Raw genomic sequence first — 17959 nt, 5'->3', positions numbered from 1 at the left:
GCCAAGGTTCTCCAAATATAAAAATAGTGAGCATGCAGAATTAAATGTCAGCCAATATAATTAATTAATTAATATCTACTTATACAGATAAATTTAAAAAATATCTAATACTAGCCGCTAACTAATATACACTGTTATTCAAAAGTGGAATCAGTAAGATTTTTAATGATTGTTAATGGAGTCTCTTATGCTCATTAAGGCTATATTTATTTGATCAAAAACACAGTAAAAACAGTAATATTGTGAAATATTTTTGCAATTTCTAATATTGGTTTACTATTTTATTATACTTTAAAATATAATTTATTTCTGTGACATAGCACTGCATTTTCAACATCATTACTCCAGTATCCAGTGTCACATGATCCTTCAGAAATCATTCTAACATGCTGATTTATTATGAGTGTTAAAACTGTTGTGCTGCTTAATATTTTTTTGGAATCTGTGATACTTTTTCTTTATTTGTTGATGAATAAAAAGGAAAAAAGAAAGAAAAAAACAGCATTTATTCAAAATAAAAATCTTTTCTAACAATACAAGTCTTTACTATCACTATTAAAAATATTAATTTCTTTAAAAAAAAAGAAAGAAAGAAAAAATGTACTGACCCCAAACTTTTAAACAGCAGTGTATATTGTAACACATAACTTCTATTTTTAAATAACTGTTACCAACATTGATTATAAATCAGCATAACAGAATGATTCATCATGTGACACTGCTACATTCAGCTTTGCTTCATAGGAATACATTATATTTTAAAGTATATTTTAAAAAACTGTTTCAATTGCAATCATATTTCACCAAATTATTTTTTTCTGTATTTTTAATCAAATAAATGCAGCCTTAATGAGCATAAGAAACTTCTTTAAAAAAACATTAAAACTATTACTGATCTGAAACTTTTGAACGGCACTGTAGTCCCAATATATCATATAACCCTACACCACTAAAAATAAACGCATAAGAATAAAATAATTTGAAATTAATTAACAAATTAATAACAGTCCACAAACATGCTGCAAGGTAATTCTTTTCCAAGACATAACAGTCCTATAGAGTATAGAAAAGGAAAACACATTAAACTGTATGAGGTTTAGAAAACAGATGACGTTGCTTATTCTGTGTTTAATCATTTTGGCCAGGTTCCCCCCACCACAGTGCAGAAAAACCCTCTTACTGCATTTAATTTGATGTATTGCATGCTATATGTAAGATTAGAATTGTGCATGTGTGTGTGTGTGTGTGTGTGTTTTCATTTTAATGTACTGCACATGAGTTCGAACTGCACAATAATGTGTGTGCGTGACTATGCATGTCTACGTCTCTATTCAACCCTCTATCCTCTCATACCTTGACAACTGACAAATGTAAACTCCAAAACGCTTAGATTAAAGGTATTATTCCAGCGCGGGAACCGACCAGCTTTTTCCATTAGGCATTCTAGTCATTTGAGCGAAAGAGCGAGCAAAAGGCAGAAATGGAGCTATAGACGGAGAGATGGCGGGCTAAACCTTGTTACAGATCCCAAATCAGATTACACACAGGCAGACCTCATCAAATATTCATTTTATACTTTCAGCCCTCCTAAAAACAGGCTTCGGTTTCGCTCTCACTCCACCAATCAGGAAGGTCCGCCCTGCCCTTGCTGCACACTGTCGAGTCGATTTAACACGCCGGCCATTTTGTTCAGTGGGTCTGGGTGTTACACGGGCGAGAGAGCCGATGTGGCAAAGTAGAGGGGTAGTAGAGTGGAAAAGTGTTATATTTAGAGGAGAGGGAGTTCGATGGTGTCTAGATAGCTTCAGGGAGGGTCACGTAGAGTGTGTGCATGCATCTGTGTGTTTGTGTGTGTGTGAGAGAAAGAGAAATGAATAATGTAACCGATCTGAACGGCTGAATTTCTGTTATGCGGTCTATAATGCTGCAGTACAGTTTGTGATACATAGACATATAAAGAAGGAGGTGCCTCAGGCTACAAAACAGCCATTAGAGTCAATGTCCTGATGACGCTCGTCATTTTAGACTACTACAGTGTGGAGAGCTTATAATAACACTATTAGAGAATTCGCACAAAACAGAGAGAGAGACTGGGGAGAGGGAGGGATGGAAGGGAAAGGCAGTTATTACCTCTACTAAATGAGCCAATAGAGAGAAATCAATGAGCAAAAAAGGACTCTGCGCCAAAACCTAGTGAGCTGCCTCAGTGCTTCAGACGTTCAGCTCATCAAAAGTCAATTAAAATCAATTGCAAGTTGAGGATGATTTTTAGCGAGAAGAGAAGGGGACAGTAAGTGAAAGAGAGAAACAGGTTGAGAATAAATACTAAGAGTAGGACGTTATTTAAAAATGATGTAACCATGATATATGTGACCCTGGACCACAAAATCAGTCTTAAAGGAGTAGTTCATTTTCAGAAAAAATGTACAGATAATGTACTCACCTTGTCATCCAAGATGTCTTTCTTTATTCAGAGTTAAAGAAATTATGTTTTTTGACAAAATCATTTCAGGATTTCTCTTCATATAGTGGACTTCTATGGTGCCCCTGAGTTTGAACTTCCAAAATGTAGTTTAAATGCAGCTTCAAAGGGCTCTAAATGATCCCAGCAGAGGAAGTAGGGTCTTAACTAGTGAAACGATCGGTTATTTTCTAAAAACATTTACAATTTATATACTTTTTAATCTCTACACAGAGTACACACAGAGCTAGACAAGACAAGCATTTGAGGTTAAAAAGTATATAAATTGTAGTGGTGGGCCGTTATCGGCGTTAACGTGCTGCGTTAACGTGAAACTCTTATCGCGCGATAAAAAAAATATCGCCGTTAATCTATTCTCAAATTTGGGTTGGGAGCTGGGTCTAAACTACGCAAACTATGATGACTTTCACCTTGATAGTTTAACGCGGATGTATACCGAAGACTATAGAATATGGTCGCCCGTTTAAGTCTCCTCCGCCAAAACACAGACGGGATCGCGTCGTCGTCCATTCATAAAAACCGAATCTACTATAGCGAAATGCCACGTAAATTCGTCGTTTTTTGGATTCATAAATCAAATGTTGGTCAGTCACTTAATTCAAATCGCGATATGGACTAGTGTATGTGAAAACTGAAATGCAAAAAGACCGTTTTAATATGAATCCGATATGTTCCGTTTGTCTAGCTGTATGTATGCATTGCGGAGACGAGCTTTTACTACACGCATACTGAAACACACGTGACGCTCCCGGTAATTTTTGGCATTTTCATCTCACATGAACAGATAAACTCAATCTCCCAAACTGCTGTGAGTGTCACTTTTACCGTTTCATTTGAGAAAACTAGCATCATATCATACTGTATGACACAGAAACTTCAAGGCAACCTGTCAAAATAAAAGTACGGTGTAACATGTAATGGGCTGGGTAGGTGTTGACGTTAAAGAAAACACAATCTAATAGGGAGAAAAAATAATTTCATAGTTAGTTAGTAAACACAAGTACATCTAATTGAACATAATTTATTTTCATCAACAAATTATCATAGAACAGCTTTATGAGCTTTATGATCCATTCTCAAAGACTTTAAGTCATTATTTGGGTAGCACACATATTCTGAATGCCTTCAGCAGAATTCAAATTAGCCATTTTAATCTAGATTAATCTAGATTAAAAAAATTAATCTATGCCCACCCCTAATAAATTGTAATTTTTTTTTTTAGAAAATAACTGATTGTTTTGCTAAATAAGACCCTTGATCGTTTATAGAGCCATTTGGAGCTGCATTTTGAAAGTTCAAACTCGGGGGAACCATAGAAGTCCATTATATGGAGAGAAATCCTGAAATGTTTTCCTCAAAAACCATAATTTCCTTATGACTAAAGAAAGAAAGAAATGAACATCTTGACAAGGGGGGTGAGTACATTATCCTGTACATTTTTGTTCTGAAAGTGAACAACTCTTTTAAGTAGCAAGATATTTTGTAAATTTCCTACTGTAAATATATAACATTTTTATTTTTGATTAGTAATATGCATTGCTAAGAACTTCATTTGGACAACTTTAAAGGCGATTTTCTCAGTATTTTGATTTTTTTAAACCCTCAGATTCCAGAATTTCAAATAGTTGTATATCGGTCAATTATCCTATTCTAACAAACCATAAAATCAACGGAAAGCTTATTTATTAAGCTTATTTAGCTTATTTATAAAGATGTCTAAATTTCAAAACAATTTAGGAAAGCTGACACTTATGACTGGTTTTGTGGTCCATGGTCACATATTTTTTCTTTGATGAATACAAAGTTTAAATGAATAGCAGTGATTTGAAATATGAATACGAAACTTTTTAAATAACAGTTTTTGTCAATTCTGACAAATCCTATACATTCTGCAATGTAATTGTTTTTTTGTTTGTTTTTTGCCATTTTTGCCTTTATTTTGATAGGACAGTGAGGTGGATAGAAAGAGGTGGGGACAGGACTGGGAAAGGTCCACAAACTGTAACTCGTGACACGATGACGCCATGCTGCCAACATGGCTAATCTCTTTCAAAAATAACTTTCTTACTGACCCTAGGACGTACAGAGAAAATATGTTTCTTGCCCATGCAAAATTCACAATTCTAGGGTGTCATGGATGGTGGCCAGGATAATACTAAGGTGTTTTGAGCATTTTTAGCATGTTGCTATTTTATGCAGTTGCTGGTTACTTACTGATTCAAGTCACTATATTCTGTATATCACAGATCCTACTTTCAATTTAAGTCTATGGAATATTTTTAGCCATCTCCAATTGCTTAGTAAAAGCTCACCTCCTCATAACAAGCCACACAATTTGTACAAATATGTGTTTGTAGCATAAACAGTAAGGTGCTGGTTGCGTGGTAAAGTTTATAAGTTTAGTTAGTATGAGTAATAGCTAGTGTAACACCCGTTAACGGATTAGTTCGCATTAGAATTAAAATTTCCTGGTAATTTGCTCACCCAAAGTTATTCAAGATGTTCATGTCTTTCTTTCTTTAGTCAAAAAGAAATGAAGGTTTTTGAGGAAAACATTCAAGGAACTTTCTCCACTTAGTCGACGGGTAGAAGGTCCAAACTTCAGTTTCAAAGCAGCTTCAAAAGGCTCTACACGATCCCAGCTGAGGAATACGGGTCTAATCTACCGAAACGATTTGTCATTTAAAAAAAAAAAGTAAATGTATATAAACTTTTTAACCACAAATGCTCATCTTGCACTAACTTTGTGTCCACAACTTCCACATTACGTAGTCTCGTTGGAAATATCACGTGCGATGTAGGCGGAAGTACCGACCCAGTGTTTACAAAGTGAATGTGCAAAGACAATACCTTTATTCCTGGGATTGTGTAGAGCCCTTTGAAGCTGCACTGAAACTGCAATTTGGACCTTTAACACATTGGCCACCATTAAAGTCTACTATATGAAGATGTTTTTTTCTCAAAATCCTTAATTTCTTTTTGACTGAAGAAAGAAAAACATGAACATCTTGGATGACATGGGGGGGGAGTAAATTATCAGGAAGGTTTAATTTAGGAGTGAACTAATAGCGAGCTTTAGCAAACAGCGCTAAAGTGAAAAGAGAGACATACCCAGGCGTAGGCATTGTCTTAGGATTCCTCCAGAAGACATGTTCTTCTCTGCTTCGATTTCTGTGAAATTGAGTGAACTGGCGAAGATCAGCACATCCACGAGACTGATCAGCCTCTGCAAGAACATCAGTGACGCCTCCACAGACAAACCCTGAGATGGCTCAATGCTCTCCAGCTCATGCTGCAAGACAGTGTCGTCATCAACATCAACATCATCATCATTATTACTGTAACTGCAGCCTTTGTAATCAGCACCATCTTTACTCAAATCTTCATAATGCACTAAAGGTCACCTTTATCATCACCCATACTTTTCATTATCATGGCTATTGTAATCAAATTACACTTTATCACAGCATGATTTAAGGGATCTCTCAGACTTAACTGAAATGATCCTTTTCACTCTGATGTAAGAGCCGCTGTGAATGGCATGGAAAACCATTAAGGATCTCAGGAAAGATTGCTTGGCAATTTGCATGTTTTTTTTTTTTTTTTTTTTTTTTTAGACATTTCTAAATGCCAGACTGGATAGAAACTGTGTCTACAACCCATTTTATTATACATTATACACTATTTCATAATATCTATAAACAGTCCTAAGTAGCACGGGTATATTTGTAGCCAAAAATACAGTAAAGATCATGTTCTATGAAGATATTTTGTAATTTTCCTACTGTAAATATATCAAAACTTAATTTTTGATTAGCAATCTGCATTGCTAAGAACTTCATTTGGACAACTTTAAAGGTGATTTTCTCAATATTTAGATTTTTTGCAGCCTCAGATTCCAGATTTTCAAATAGTTGTATATCGGCCAAATATTGTACTATCCTAACAAAATACATCAATGGAAAGATTATTTATTCAGCTATTATTTATTCAGATGATGTATATATCTCAATTTACAAAAAACTGACCAATGACCAGAACACTGCAGAAATCTTCTGAGCTTTCTGTTGACATATACAAAAAAACACATATTTTCAACCAATAATGGAGGACATCAAATTCAATTAACCTAATTGTCCAAACTGTCCTTTAAAACACATCAGTGGCAAGGGAAAATGCATTGCATCATGCCACAACACTTGGGCATCAAAGTGAACCTTCCAAATCCTTTTTTTTTCTATTGTCAGGAGAAGCAAGCGCAAGTGAGCATGTGTTTATGGTCAGCAACTTAACGTTTTGAGCCATCTCTCATCAATACCATATAGACAGAATTGATACCTATAATAGGTTCTATTTGATTTTGACACACTTCACAGAAACACACATATACTAACCGAAGAAGATGTGGCTGCAGACAGCAGAGGAAGGATTCCTCCACAGGCCATGATGAGGTTGTCCACCACCTGAGAGACTAGATGAACAGTGTTGTGCACAAACACCACGTTCTCACTGCTGTTCACAAAGTCCATAACAGTCTTAGTCGAATGACTGTGGGGAGAAGTGAGAAAACTAGTTATGAAATTATGAAAGAATTTATGATACTTACTACAACATCACAGAGAGCTGTCTGTGGGGTAATCAACATTCTTGTATTTGTAATTTTAAAGCACATTTCCCAAGCTCAAAGTCACTGAATAAGAGCCTAATACTGTAATTCAATATTCCTTCCAGGTTAACTTAACTATGAACAGCTTATCTCGATTAGAAAAAAAATATTTCTAATCACACCTTAAAAGGACAGTTCTCCCAAAAATGAACATTCTGTCATTAATTACACACCCTCATGTCGTTCCAAACCCGTACGACCTTCATTCATCTTTGGAACATACATTAAGATGTTTTTGATGAAATCTAAAAGCTCTCTGACCCTCCACAGACAGCAAGGGTCCTACTACGTTCAAGATCCAGAAAGGTACCAAGAACATTGACAAAACAGTCCATGACATCAGTGGTTCAACCGTAATTTTATAAAGTTACAAGAATACTTTTTGTTGTGCAACAAACTAAAATAACAACTTTGTTCAACAACTGTTCTCCTTGGCGTTACCCTAGCGCAGGGATCCTCAAATCTTACCCTGGAGGTCCAATGCGCTGCAGAGTTTAGCTCTAACCCTAATCAAACACACCTGAGAATGCTAATCAAGGTCTTCAGGATCATTAGAGAATCACAGGTAGGTGAGTTTGATCAGGGTTGGAGCTAAACTCTGCAGCGCATTGGACCTCCAGGGTAAGATCTGAGGAACCCTGCCCTAGTGCCATTTTCACATGGACTATTTTGTTGATGTTCTTGGTTACTTTTAGGACCTTGAACATGGTAGGACCCTTACTGTCTATGGAGGGTCAGAGAGCTCTCAGATTTCATTAAAATATCTTAATTTGTGTTCTAAAGACAAACAAAGGTTTTAAGGGTTTGGAATGACATGAGGGTGAGTAATTAATGACTGAATTTTCATTTTTGGGTGAAGTATCCCATTAAGGTGTGGTCAAAATTTAACAGACAAAAAGTATACAAAAATGTATACAGATACTTAATCCCTTTGTATATATGATCTTGTTTGGTTCTTAGTGTTTCTCTCACCTTCTCCACATCTGCACATCGGTCTCGATAGAGAACAGCAGGTCGGTTAAAAGACGTTGATGCATATGTGACCACTTGAACTCTGGGATACGGAACATAGTGGTTCGTGCCGAAGATGAGCCCTCAGTGGCTTGACCTGTGGGGCTTGAGACAACTGCTTGATTTGCACTCAGATTCTGCAAAAGACAAGCATTTATTATTCAAACAATTGTTTTGTGTGACCTAATGAGAAAGTCATTTTCTTGCTCTGTGAAGAATCTTAGTTTTCAATATAATTGAATATATAAAAGTTCCTCAGTTATTAATATTGCAAAACTTACTGTTGTTGAGGTATCCTTTAACTCCAATCTCTCTGTGTCTGAGGCCACACTTGACACATCCAGTCTAGCAATTTTAATCTCTTTGGTTTTAGTTGCTGAAGTCTCAGTCCCTGCTGCCTTCAGAGTGTCTTGGTTAGTTCCTGGATCCTGTGAGACAATCTCAGTGCTAGGGCTAACCTCTGCTGTAGCCACATCTGGAGGAAGCACTTCAGTTTGTTCTGTCTCAGCAGCACCATGACTAGCTGTAGTCTCTGTGTGAAGATTGGTCTCATCGGTAGAGGTGCTTTGGTTTAAATCCACCTCCACCATGGGAGCTGGCTCATCCTTGGTTTCCTCTACTTTCTCATTTTGCAGTGGCTTCTCATCTTTTTCAGTTTCTTTCTCTTTCCCATCATCTTCCTTCTCTGCACCATTGTCATCAGTCTCGCCTGCCGTAGCTGAAACAAAAGATAACTCCTCTGTGCTGTCATCACTGACCTTCACAAAGTTGCTGACTGAGGAAACATCAGTGTTATCTTCATTCGTGACGGAGGCCCCAGTTGTGCTATTCTCCTGGTGGGCCGAAGCCTCAGAAGTTTCTTCATCTTTGGCTTCCTTTACAGTTTCAGGAGAAGTATCTCCAAGTACTTTCTCTTTATCTTCTACCTGAACATTTAGTTCAGGTTCATCAGTACTTGTTTTACCATCATCTTCATCTGACATCTTCACAGCTTCAGTTTCAACTTTGGCATCATTGTCGGTTACAGTCTGAGTATTGTCAGCATCATCTGTCACACGCAGATCAGCTCTCTCTTTCTCGTTTACCCTACTTTCAGTCATCGTATTGTCAGAATCCACTCTCTCATGCGCTCCATCCATGTCAGCCTCCATTTTATGATTGTCTTCCAATTTTTTAACTTCATTATCCTTTCCTGGTTCGTTTGTAGTGTCCTCTTCACCTTTATCCTCTTTCTTTGTCTCTGATGAGGTGGCAACGATGTCTGTCTGTCTCTCTTCCTCATCTCTGGTGAGAATGTTGGACACTGTGACCGGGATCTGGGCCCTCGTTTCCTCATTGTCTCCAGGTTGATCAGTGATCTTGTCCTCCACACGTAGCTCAATTACAGTAGATGGAGCCATCTCTTCAGCATTCAGCTCACCATTGGTTGAGGCAAGGAACTGAGAATCGTGACTGACTCCAGATATTGTTCTGATTCTGCTTTCAGGTTCTCCCTCAGAACCCATCCGCTGGTACTCAACGAACATGCGAGCCATATTCTCCTTGTGTTGCTCAAAGGTAACCTGATGAAACAGTAAGAGGGTTGAGGAATAATAATTATGCACAGGAACAAAAAGTAAATTTTCAATCAAGACAAACTAAAAGCAATCAAAAAGTTTGGATGTTTAAATTCTCACTTGTCTGTTTAAACACACTTTAGTGATGTCAATATTTTTCACATAGTATGAAATATGTGTCTTTTTAACTTTTATTCACCGAAGAATCTTGAAAAATCACCGGTTCCAAAAAAATATTAAGCAGCACAACTGTTTCCAACATTGATCATAAATCAGCATATTAAAATGATTTATGAAGGACTGCGTGATACGGAAGACAGGGGTACTGGCTGATGAAAATGTAGCTTTACATCACAGAAATAAATTATAGTAGAAGTATATTACAATAGAAAACTTTTAAATTCTAACAATATTTCGTTTTATTCCTTTTTTTGTATTTTTGATCAAATAAATGGAGCTTTGATGAGCATAAGAGACTTCTTTAAAAAAAAAAAAACATTAAAATCTTACTGATCCCAAACTTATTATTACTTATTATTTACTTATTATTATTGCTTAAAAAATAAAGTAGTCTGGCTCTGGCACTAATTAAATAAATACATAAATTAATTAATTAATTAATCCTCAGTGACAGTAAAAATGTTAACTGGGAATATATAAATCTGAACTACTAGCATGACCAAGCAGGCAGAAGAAAATAATACTGTGAAGAGAGAGATACTCATGTGTGTTTAGGACTACAATTAGCAGCAGACAGTGCATAGGATCTGCAGATACAGAAGTCTGAGCTCACCAAAACACACCTCAATTAATCAAATGAACACAACAGACAGAAAGTCAAACACACCACTGGGGAAACGAGAAACAACTTGCAGCTTCCACACCAATGGCAGCATTTGCATTTAGGCAAGAAAGCCTTATTATACGTAATTAATTGGCCGTTATTGTTCTAAATTAGCCTGCTACAAGCCTGGCCATTAATCTTCCATATGGTCTGATTGGTAATCCATGGCTGTTTGCTCCGAACAGACAGCTCTGAAATGTATTGCTAGTTTTCGTTCTCTCCAGACTCTCTTCTTTGGAATAGCAAGACCATTAGTCTAGGCTCAATTCGGCATTTAACATTTAGCTTTTAAATCCACACGGTGCATTTTCAGAAATGTTCAAAAACATTTGCCTCCTCTGTGATTAGATACCATATGAAGAGAGGGAGCCACATAGATAAAACCACTCAATTTCAAATAAGCATATCTGGAAGGCCTGCGAGGCATTTGAGGATTTGTGAAAAATGAAAGTCAGAACTCATGTAAACCACTAAGGGTTTAAAAGCAGCACATGAGGCCCCTTATTATCCTGTTAGGTATTATCTTCAAGAATCAGTAAGTATACCATATGCTGTAAAATGTTTAAAAAAAATCCTCATATGTACACTAAAAGCACCTCATTGTCTGGCAGCTCGCTACAATGCGTATCGTACCAATAAAGTATTACGTCATGTGAAAAGCATTAGTTACCTTACTACAACCGGCAAATGGTACATGCGAGCCCTTGGCGTGTTGTAGAGATAAAGTTACTCTGGAAAGAGGGTAACTATAGAAATGTGGTTTTGAAATATAGTCTGAATGCCACCGGGTGGGCTAGACATCAGTTTCAATCTGATTTTATTTAATTCCGGTCAACTCTCTAGACGTGCAGCATGGAAAAAAGTACAATTCATCTAAGAATATAGTGCGGGTTCTATAACATGACAATGAGCTTTCCAAATTATACAACTTAAGGCCACTACACACTGAGTACGAAATTTATGTCCGAAATTTTTGCATGTTAAAAAATAAATACGACCTCACGTTATGTCAGTCGAGTTTACACACTGCCTCTGAAACTTTCGTCTGTCCTAAAAAATTCGGATCAGGTTAAATTTTCTGTGTTTTCGCATCAGTAACAAGCACTTTGATAGGAAAGGATGATGAATATGAGAAAACCAAAAAAACGCATATGGAAATTGACTCATAATACCATGTACCATCACATGATTAACCGATTCTCCTGCGGTCACTGATCACGCATACATATATGCAGTAATACTGATCATAAACACATTAATCTGTGCCTCGAATCCCCCTTGCTGAAAGAGTCCTGCAAACAAATACAATACTTCAAAATACAAATGGTAAATGGGCTTTAATATGATTGTAAACAGCCATATACAATGATTATAAATCTGCATTTATACAGCTTATGAACATATACGATCAATAGACTACCATTTAAAAGTCTGAGGTTGGCACCTTTTTTATGTTTATGAATAAAGTCTCTTCTGCTCACCAAGGCTGCATTTATTTTATTAACAATACAGTGAAAACAGTAATATTGTGAAATATTTTTACTATTTAAACTGACTGATTTCTATGTGAATATATTGCAAAATGTAATTTATTTCTGCAATCGAACCTGAATTTTCAGCATCATTACTCCAGTCTTCAGTGTCACCCTTCAAACGATTTAAAAGTCTAAGGTTGGCACATTTTTTTGTTTATGAATGAACCCTTTTCTGCTCACCAAGACTGCATTTATTTTATTAAAAACATAGTGAAAACAGTAATATTGTGAAATATTAATCAGTGTGTAATTTTGTTCGGCTTCGGCTAAGAATTTTCATTTTGGTTCATCTCTAAATATTTTTCTAAAAGGGCTCTTGAAAAATGGATTTGCATTAAAGGTCATTACTGAACACAGTTTTTCGTGTTTTCCCCCCCATGTATTTTGCCTTTTTTTTTTCTCAATTGCATAAATTAAATAGCCAATATTTGCTTTTTACAGTTTTGTCTTGCTTTTCAAAGAAAAAAATCAATTACAAAACCACAATTTAAAAATAGCTATTTAACACTGAACATTTTAAACATTCTAGTAGACATTATAGCCTACCAACAAAGCACAAATTGACTTAAAGAGACTTGAATCAATGTGTTTTTAATGTACAAATAAATGCAGCCTTGCTGAGCAAAGGAGAATGTTATAATAAATGTATTAATAGAGCAGTTGTAATGATTGTTATTATTATTTTTGTGTTACTTTTTTATTTTATTTTACAGAACAACAGTAAAATTGCAATACTAACAGTTATAAATGTTGACTTGTATTTTGGCGGAAACCCGCAAGAAGAGCTCAGTGTTACTTTTTGCTGACAGCAGCAGATTTATGAATGATTCTCATTACGCTGCGTGAGCGCAGATTTTGCTCGCGCTTCGGACTTTGAATCCTGGCTAAGGAGCTCGTGCAGATTTTCTCACGATTTCAGTCATCATGCAGTAACGAGCAACAATCATCCCTTTCTCTTTTCATGGAAGACATGCGATGCGATACTAAACAGTCTCGTGCTGTCGGTGCTTGTAATGATTTTTGCGACTTTCTCTGACGGTTTTAAATGCTTCCACACTGCCAACATTTTTGCTGCATTAGTGCGCGTCTCTATTTGATTGCGTCACGTCATTGTTCGGTATAATTTATTTGGCCTTTTCGCTTAATCGGCTGAACACTGAAAGAGCTTTTTTTGCTATTTTCCAACAAAAAAATGTTGGTTGCCGAACATTCCGTGCATCCCTAAAAATATTATAATTCATTGCATTTTCATTAACAAAAAAGAACTTCACCAGTTGGAAATAAAAATTAAGTATATGATAAATAAATAAATAATTCATTCAAGGGAAGACTCATCCAGCATCAGACTGATGATGATCCAGCAGAACTTGCAGCTATCAGACTGCAAGCTCAGCATCAGACGGAAACAGCGCTTAAATCACTGATCTTAGATCAGCAGGGAGCAGTCGGCCACAGACTCTCACTGTAGGGCTGGTAGGGAGCCCCATTTAGATCAATAGATAGTGAGTAACCGCAAAACAAAGGGGAAATAGGGACCCTGAGAATGCTCTAATTGGATTAGCTAAATGCGATTCCATTCCTGCAAAAATCAATGTGGTCAGCAGACTAAATCCCTTCTCTTCTGTCCAAAAGACACTGTTAGGTTTTTTTTTTTCCGTCCCTTCGATACTCTCACAGCTGTCATAGATTGTGGAATAAAGGTACACAGAGAGAAACTCAAGAAAGACAAGCAGAATGACTCTCGATTTCCATTTAAAAATAACTAAACACAACATTAAAAGCAGCAAAAGCACCTAAGAAGCAAAACTCCGTAATATACTGTTTTGAATAGAAGTAGTGTATTTTCTCTTGATCCACTGAGAGATTTTAATTTTTTTATATTTTGAATTCTCCACTCACTATGATTATTCTTAAAATGAACTAAATAAAAACTGTACAATAATTTACTAAGCTACTATACAATAATACAAAGAAAAAATTCTTTAAATTTTGTGCTGGCATGATAAGCTTGCAAAAATGAATGTCAAGAAAGTGAATGGTTTATCAATGTCATTGTCAATGTTACTGTCAATGTTATCCATGTTCTAGGGCCAGTTTGTGTGCCGGCCTATGAGCTTATTCGATATAGACTGGTTGTAGGTGTGCCTCTATCTTTACAAGCTATGTTCCAGTACTGGATTCCATTGTCTTCTAAATCCATAGTATTGCTGTTGTCAAGCACGATAAGCAGCTTCATGAAACCACAAAATAGGCCTGACGTTCTTAGATGGGCAGGTCATTCCTTCCAACATCTCCATTAGGCCCAGAATCACACACTACTGTCAAAAAAGACAAGCATCTTTTTTTTTTTTAAATCTCTTTCTTGCTGGATAATAAGATTTTAATGTTAAGAAAGCACAAGGAAATAAATATTGCTAGAAAGTAAATACAGAAAAGAAGATACAGTTTGAACTGTGGGGTATAAGAAATAGAATAAGTTTTCCTATAAAAGTCTCATTACTTTCATAAGTCATTTTACTTTCTAGAGGCCAAAAGTGGGGAAGATACATATATACAGTAAAGGCTATATTAATCACAAAATTCTCCATTTTGAAGGGAAAAAGTCAGAATTTGAGTTTATATTTCCTTAATTTCCTCCACTGAACAATAAAAAAGGTTATTCTGACTTTTTTTTAATCAAATTTGCAAAATATAAACTCACAATTTAGACTTTTTTTCCTCAGAATTGCATGATATAAACTCGCTATTGCGAGTTATAAAGTCAGAATTGTGTGATTTTGATTTTTTTCTTACAAATGTGAGTTGTAAAATGTAAACTCACAACTGCGAAATATAAAGTCCAATTCTGATGAAAAAAGTCTGAATTTTTTAGTTAATCTACCTCAAAATTGTGAGTTTATATTTCCTCCATTTCCACTTATTCCACTGAATAAAAAAGGGTAGTTGTGACTTTTTTCTCAGAATTGTGTGATACAAACGTGCATTTCTGACTTTTTTTCTTGCAAATGTGAGTTATAAAATGTAATTTTTGAAAGAAAAAAGACTGAGCGTTCTCAGAATTGTGAGTTTAGCACAATGACTCACTTGTTTTCTATTTAAAAATAACTAAACACAAAATTAAAAGCAGCAACAGCACCTGAGAAGCTTATTCCTAAAATGAGAAAAATTTGGGAGATATAAACTCAAAATTCATGCTTTTTTTCTCAGAATTGCATTATATAAACTTGCAATTGCAAGTTTGTGAGTTATAAAATCAGAATTGCGAGTTATCGCACTGGCTTATTTTCTTGCAAATGCAAGTTATAAGATGTAAACTCGCAATTGTGAATTACGAAGTCCAATTTTGATGGGAAAAAAACTGTTCACAGTGTTAAGGAGTTTCATGAACAAGTGCTGGAGATGCTGAAATAATCTCTTCTAAAATTCAAGAAATACATACTTTCTTATAAACGCTCATAAGCTAATTGCGGACTTGGTTTCAGAACACAAAAGCACAGCGTGACACCCCAGAGGAGATCACAGAGCACTCAAGAAGCAAACTAAAGGCTCCAGATCCCTGCCACTTTTGCTGGACCATTACAACATCTCCTTCAACCATTAAGATGTTCTTAACAGTAGAACAGAAGACTGCTGACTAGGAAAGCATGAAGGGCACCAAGTCTTTCACAAGATGATCACTTTCAGCAGAAACCGTCCCTACAATAACCGTGTGGAGCCGGTCTCATTTATGTGCAGTGCTGGGACAGGGGCACCTTGGGTAAGCTGTGGTGTCAGCAGGCCCATCTGCAAAAACATCTGTCTGCCTACAATGAGCCGGCTGGAAAGGAGACTTCATCTCCTTTGACACACACAAGCCTAGTAAAAGACAATCAAGCAACAATCAGACAACAGCACTCTTGCTAAAAGATTTGTTTTAAGAGTATTGTTATTATGTAATAAAATGAAGAATTTTTTATGTTCATGTTATAATAAAAAAAATGTACTCAATATTCTGGCAGTGTTCTACAGTTAACTGGAAAAACAATTAAATAGTGTAGGGGAGAAAAAAAACTGCATGCTTGTCTAAGTGTATTTCTGCCCAAGAACATGTATTTATTTACCAGGGGGTTCCCAAAAGGCTGGTTGAATTTATGAGGACTTGTCCTAATGATTGCCAAGGCCATTTGCGATGAATATTAAATGTGTTCAAACATGGGGATCTGGAGACCTTGTATACTACAACCTAAAAGCACATATACTGTGCATCTCTAGGACGCAAACACACACTCTTTCTATTCCACACACAACGTCTCTCTCTCTCCCCCACACTCACACTCACACACACACACACACACACACACACACACACAGTCAGCCAGCCCCTGCAGCTGAAAGGGAGAGCTACAGTGACAAACAGCTCTCCTACTCCAGAGTTGGCAGGAAATCTATCACGCCGGACAATAAAATTGCAATTGAGTTTCTTTAGCTTTTTTTTTCCTCAGCAGATGCATGTATCTCTCTAGCTCTGCGCTGCTGCACCTTTCCAGTTCATACGCACAACCCCCTTTTCTGTTTTTAGATCAGAGCAGAGACGCTGTAAACAGAACAGGACCTTACCTGCATTAATCTTGTGCAATTATAGCGCAAAAAAGCAATTACAGGCTTGACCCATAGGAAGGGGAATGATCAATTTGTGTGCACTTGCTCAGCAGCGAGCTACTTAAGGAATGCAAGCACACTCAAATATAACATGTCTGCATGAGAAAGAAAGAATGAAAGCAAAGCATTCTGCAATACTTTAACGCTGCTCAATCCACCAACATATTGTTATATTTTACGGTGTATAATGTAATGTGATACCTAACTATAGGGCGTGATTGAGAAAAATAAACATATATATATATATGTGACCCTGGACCACAAAACCAGTCTTAAGTAGCACGACTATATTTGTAGCAACAGTCAACAATGCATTGTATGGGTCAAAATTATAAAATCTTCTTTCATGCCAAAAATCATGAGGATATTAAGTAAAGATCATGTTCCATGAAGATATTATGCACATTTCCAACCGTAAATAAAGCAAAACTTTATTTTTGCTTAGTAATATGCATTGCTAAGAACTTCATTTAGAAAAATTCTCAATATTTTGAGATACCAGATTTTCAAATAGTTGTATCTCGACCAAAAGAAATCATACATCAATGGAAAGCTTATTTATTTAGCTTTCAGATAATGCATAAATCTTTTTTATGTCTGTACATATTGCCATTAGTATCTATCATAATTGCAATTTTTATCTTAAATGCATTTTAGCATGCTTCTCAATTAAGTTTGGTCATTTTTTTCCCTCTAGAATTAATCACTTACGCTGGTATTGTTCTAATTTGTAAGTCATTATGGATGAAACGGCTGAAAATTAATAAACATCAATGATAATGAACACGTTTGTTTCATTTTAGGCGTTTCTCATATAAAATGAATAAATTCCGAATACATGAGAGTTGTAATATAAAAATAGATTTAAATATTACCAATATTACCAAAACAATTATGAACAATTTAAGACCATTTACAATGTAAATCATTTGCACAATACACACAACTATAAGGCACCTTAAATAATGTTTTTTTGTGTGTGTTTATATGTGCTTCTTTCTCAGTTTAAAATATATATATATATATATATATGTATGTATGAAGGGCCAAATTCAAACTTGATTATTGGTCGCAGAATGAAAGTAAATGTTGCATAACATCCTAATATCATAATATCCATAAAAACTATATTCTATAAAACAGATTTTCATTAAGAATCAGGTTCCATTATTAATTTATCCATTAGTAGTATTTTAACTAACATGAACAAACAATGATCAATACATT

General features: G+C 35.8%; 1 protein-coding gene across 1 annotated transcript in view; it reads right to left on the bottom strand.

The window, feature by feature from the left end:
- Positions 1-17959, bottom strand: part of lrba (LPS-responsive vesicle trafficking, beach and anchor containing) — a 352295-nt gene that overhangs the window by 239871 nt on the left and 94465 nt on the right. The window contains exons 22-25 of the mRNA XM_073842640.1: positions 8441-9721; positions 8121-8296; positions 6867-7030; positions 5594-5875 (exon numbers count right to left, since the gene is read on the bottom strand). Of these exons, the coding sequence (XP_073698741.1) occupies positions 5594-5875; positions 6867-7030; positions 8121-8296; positions 8441-9721 (1903 nt within the window). The remainder of the gene's footprint in view (positions 1-5593; positions 5876-6866; positions 7031-8120; positions 8297-8440; positions 9722-17959) is intronic.

Source organism: Garra rufa, chromosome 6 (genome assembly GCF_049309525.1).
Source record: "Garra rufa chromosome 6, GarRuf1.0, whole genome shotgun sequence".
NCBI classification, from domain to species: Eukaryota; Metazoa; Chordata; class Actinopteri; order Cypriniformes; family Cyprinidae; genus Garra; species Garra rufa.
The sequence above is the reverse complement of the archived record's forward strand: the minus strand, read 5'-3'. Positions and strand labels throughout refer to the sequence as shown.